The sequence below is a fragment of the Limulus polyphemus genome, unplaced genomic scaffold, assembly GCF_000517525.1.
Source record: "Limulus polyphemus unplaced genomic scaffold, Limulus_polyphemus-2.1.2 Scaffold577, whole genome shotgun sequence".
Taxonomy (NCBI): Eukaryota; Metazoa; Arthropoda; class Merostomata; order Xiphosura; family Limulidae; genus Limulus; species Limulus polyphemus.
Window position 1 is genome coordinate 482,499 of NW_013666187.1, and position 4,961 is coordinate 487,459.

The 4,961-nt window shown below is 28.9% G+C and overlaps 1 protein-coding gene across 4 annotated transcripts in view; it reads left to right on the plus strand.

Moving 5' to 3' along the window:
- Positions 1 to 4,732, plus strand: part of LOC106459220 (lysine-specific demethylase 8-like) — a 33,016-nt gene extending 28,284 nt beyond the window's left edge. For all 4 annotated transcript variants that reach the window (XM_022385663.1, XM_013918825.2, XM_022385664.1 and 1 more), the window contains 5 exons: positions 1,644 to 1,779; positions 2,102 to 2,149; positions 2,811 to 2,957; positions 3,538 to 3,630; positions 4,342 to 4,732. In XM_022385663.1, coding sequence (XP_022241371.1) covers positions 1,644 to 1,779; positions 2,102 to 2,149; positions 2,811 to 2,957; positions 3,538 to 3,630; positions 4,342 to 4,506 — 589 coding nt within the window. In that variant the 3' untranslated portion in view covers positions 4,507 to 4,732. The remainder of the gene's footprint in view (positions 1 to 1,643; positions 1,780 to 2,101; positions 2,150 to 2,810; positions 2,958 to 3,537; positions 3,631 to 4,341) is intronic.
- Positions 4,733 to 4,961: the final 229 nt, after the last annotated feature.

Genomic DNA, 4,961 nt, shown 5'->3' on the forward strand with positions numbered 1-4,961 from the left:
TTATATATATATATATATATATATATATATGAAAAAACTAGCATCTATTGAGAATACAATTAGCCATTCATTGGTTCTCTTGTGATTTTCCTTTTCTGTATGAGGTTTCATTATTACAAGCTTTTATGGTGACACTGAATATGGTCTGAGCAGTTTGTAATCTTTAAAAATAGCTACAAGCAATGTTTAAAAACAATTGGATAGAACAAATGTTGAAGTATTTACAGTGCAGAGTAAGTAAAATACTGTGAGTAGATGTCTGTGGTTTTTGTGGAGAGTGACTATACACAGAGGTTTTGCAGAGATGAACAAAGGAATCTAATGGGAAGTGAGAAGATTTGAACAAACTTCGGAACTAGAAGTTCGTTTTTTCACATTCTTCTCACTCCGGAAAAGTTTTTTGTCGGGAGTGACTATACACAGAGGTCTTGCAGAGATGAACAAAGGAATCTAATGGGAAGATTTGAACAAACTTCAGAACTAGAAGTTTTTTTTTTCACATTCTTCTCACTCCGGAAAAGTTTTTTGTCGGGAGTGACTATACACAGAGGTCTTGCAGATATGAACAAAGGAATCTAATGGGAAGTGAGAAGATTTGAACAAACTTCAGAACTAGAAGTTCGTTATTTAACATTCTTCTCACTCCGGAAAAGTTTTTTGTGTTAAATCATATAAATTTGAGAACTACAGAACGTCTTCTATGTCAATACATCAGGTAAACTTAGTTAGGTTTAAAGAGTACAGTTGGTAACAGCAAAATATTCTGATGACTGTAGTTTTTATTCATTGAATATCATTGTTAAGTTTATCGTATTCAAACAACATAAATAAGTAATAAAACTTATTATTTATTGAAATGAAACCATATTTGTTAGATATAAATTGAGTACAAACTAGAATATTGTTAGCAGAAACGTTATTGTTTAGCCTCACAAAGGAAATAGTTATGCTATTGTGCTAGGTCGTGTTGTAGGTCACTGATAAATCTTTGTCAGTGTTTCGCTGTGTTTTTATAATTTATGACCAGAAGTGGTGACTACTCCAATAGGAAAAATAACATATTAAAATAAAGGAAGAATTTTTAATGTTTTTTTCAAAAAACTGTATTACAACAAAATATTGGATATTTCATAATATAAAAAATGATAGAAAAAGTAAACCCAATTTTGTGGATTTTTAAAACTGAATCTAGGTACTATTTAATAAGTTTGTACTAAGTGTGTTTTATCAGTTTGGATAAATATTTCCACTGTAAGAAGGAAACAAACCAAGAAATATCATTGATACCCCACTGATCTTGAAAGTGTTAGTTATTTATTTGTTGCCTCCATAAAATTTGGTATGAATTTTACTTTTCATGTTATGTGCAACCTCTGAATAACTCGTATTTTATGTCCATAAAAGTTGATATTAGTTTGACTTTTTTTATGCTATTGTTAGGCACTAAATCAAATTAGATTGATTGATGGTCGTACATTAGTGAATTTTGGCAAAACTAATCTAGTTACCTTCCAAAATAAATTTAAAAAAAACCTAACTTTGTATATATATATAAAAATTGTGATTTCGTTATATCAGATGTACGTTTATAGTACACAAAGGTTATGCTTAAGTAGAAATGGAATTTGTTTTTTGTCTTCCAGCACTGACTACCTTCTTCAGGTTGCTGGGCCTAGAACAGTTCCTGTGGAACTTGGTGCTCGCTACACTGATGTTAACTGGTCACAGAAGCTCATGACTGTACAAAAATTTGTAGATACCTACATCTTAAAGAAAAATGTAGGAATAAATTGTGCAGTTTATCTCCTGAAAACTTTTTATAAGTGTTGTGTTTTCTCACTGATATGGAAAAACATTTTAAAAAGTTATTTTACTAGTAATAATTCATATAATTTATTCTTACAAAGTTTACAATCTCCCAAAGTGCATAAGCTGATTAAATTTAAAAAATTTATATTACTTTTAGATCTTTCAACATGAGAATTTTTCAAAATATTTTATGGAGCTATTAATTTGATCATGTTTTTCTGTAATAATTATTTATAGAACAAGTGAACATGTTTTATATATATATATATATGTGTATTATCTTTATTTATAGGGTCAAACTGATGTAGCCTATCTTGCTCAGCATCAGTTGTTTGATCAAGTGAGTTGGCTTCATAATAACTTTTTTTTGTTTTTACTTGTAGTGTTAAATGTCTAATACACAAATGTACCTAGAAAAAAAGAGGGGGAGAGAGAGAAGTGTGGATAAAACTTCAGTGTTTTTTGTGAATGACATCATTGTTGTTGTTTCATTTTCTTCTTGAATGATTAATTATTTATAAGAAATGTAAGGCATTTGATATAGCCAACATAGTAGAACATTACTTCATCCATTCTGATTTAAACTTTTTACTTTATAGTAAAGATCCAAATTAATACAGGCTTTCTGAAAGTGTGTAACTTTCCTTAAGAGAATCAACTTCACAAGTGAAAGGAAATGTAATTTCCACCTCCAGTGTGTAAACATTAAGAATAATAGAGCCATAATCGTAATATTGAAGTACACGTGAATTTTATAAATCATCTTATGAAACTGAATTTCCACAGAGAGCTTAAGTGAGGTGGTAAGCTTATTCTATATAACTATTACAAGCAGTAAATGCACAGTTTAACACATATCTGTTGACTAACAGACAAGTTATCATGTTTTTTTAAATTTAGTGATGTACTAAATGTGCAGAATTCTACAAAAGTTTAGGTAGATACTAACTAGTTATTAATGACTGTAAGAAATATAGTCTAAGATAGATAACTCTCTGAAGATTAGAGAACTACGGGAAGACATTAGCATCCCAACTTATTGTTGCCTGGCAGAAACCGATAATGAGGTGGATATAAATGGATGGTTTGGTCCAGAGGGAACAGTTTCTCCTCTTCATTATGATCCAAAACATAATCTTTTGGCTCAGGTGAGCTCTTCAATCACATTAATTGACCATGAAAAATAGTTTAGAATTTACTTTATGGTTTCTATATAAACCAAATTTTTCTGAAAAACTTTTTTTTATTTTAAATGTAGTTTCATTTCTAGAAAGGGTTTACACATTTACTGCTTAACCTAGTGTTGTGTTTTAACCTAGCTGATTTTATTTTGCAACACATCTATGTGATTGTTAAGTAAGCACTGTAACATTCTTTTGGAACAGGTACCACTGTAATTTTATTTACAGTGAAGTATTAAATCTGGTTGTTAATTATGCACTTTCTGTTTTAATTTTTTATACTGATGTTTATGTGATTTTGTATGCTTTTAGCTTTATCAAACTAATTTCAATGGTATTAATTTTTTATGTAAAGATACGTGAAGTTTTATGGAATAAAATATTTGGAAGTGCTTGTTGAAAATTTTTTTAAATTGTTTGCTTTGATTTTTTGAAATTAAGCTGATTGAAAGTCATTTAACTTTTTGATGTTACTATTTTTAATTGTAAACTGTATGAGACCAAATATTTATTCTGAATTTGTTATTTATTTTTTCTAACTTAATAGATAGTTGGAAAAAAATACGTTCGACTTTATTCCGAAGAAACAACACCATTTTTATATCCATATGAGGAAAGATTGTTAAATAACACTAGTCGGGTAAGAAATGTTTTTCGAAGAGTTTTATCTTTGTCATTTGAATGAAAATAAAAATGACGAAATAACCAGATACAATCTTTGTTGTTTTTTTTTCAAACACTGAACATTTTTAATATTGGTGTAGTTTTTATTGCTAACTTTCAAGTAATCTTTGGTAATGGGTAACTTAGCTAGATCTTTAAAACATGAAACTAAAGTGTAGTTAGATTTTTAACTGCTTTTGTAACTAAACATTACTTGGTTTCTTGTTTAATTGGATTATTATTAAAGTTTAGTTGAACCTTTAACATTTTTTTTTCTCTTTACAGTGTATATAGTTCGAACATTTTACTTAGTTGAATGTATCATTAACTCAATTTTAACTGCATTTTTAACTCGTGTAAGTAAACTGTCATGCTATCTTGCTGGATCTTAGTCTTTTTTACTAAATTGTAGTTGGATATTTATCTGACTTAAACTAAACTGTAATTGGATATTTAATTAACAATACTTGTTGGATAATTTACTACTCTGTAACTAAACTCTTAAATCAGTTTTCAACAACACTGTAGCAACAGATTTAGCTGTTCTGTAATTAAACTGATAATTAAATTATTACTATAATTTTATTTATTCGATGATAACTGAAATTTCCACTTTAATTACTTTATGTCTAAACTGATAATTGTACGTGAGCACTTTACTATCACAAAGGAATAACTGTTCTTCTAGGTTGATGTGGAGAATCCAGATCTAGAAAAGTTTCCGCTGTTTGCTAAGGCCAAATGTAAGGAGTGTATTATAGAACCTGGACAATTATTGTACATTCCTCCAAGATGTTGGCATTACGTACGATCACTTTCAACAAGTTTTTCTGTGAGTTTCTGGTGGCAGTAATTATCAAGTTAATTAAGAAATAACTAAATCCAGAATGGCGGCTCGTCTAGCATATTATAATACTAACAAAAAATAGTATATGTGATATAAATTTTAAATCATTAAATATCTTTGGCTAGCTTTAATAGCCTTAGGAAAATGTGATATATTAGGAATATTTGTATGCATAGTTAAGGAATCAAATGTACAGATTTGGGGTTAAATAAATTGTTTTATAGAAACAGAAGTGTTTTCGTTTGTTATAGTACGTTATACGATATATAAATAATTTACTTTAATTCAAACCATTTGTTGTCATAAAAATAGAAAAGTCAGGGTTGAAAAAATATTGAAAAAAATTAATTTAGTGAATTAGAGCTCCAGACAGACGGAGAATATTTATAAAACTGCAGGTGTTTTGGAAATTTAAAGAGTACTGAGGCGAGCATGTTTGGTGAGACAGGGATTCGAACCCA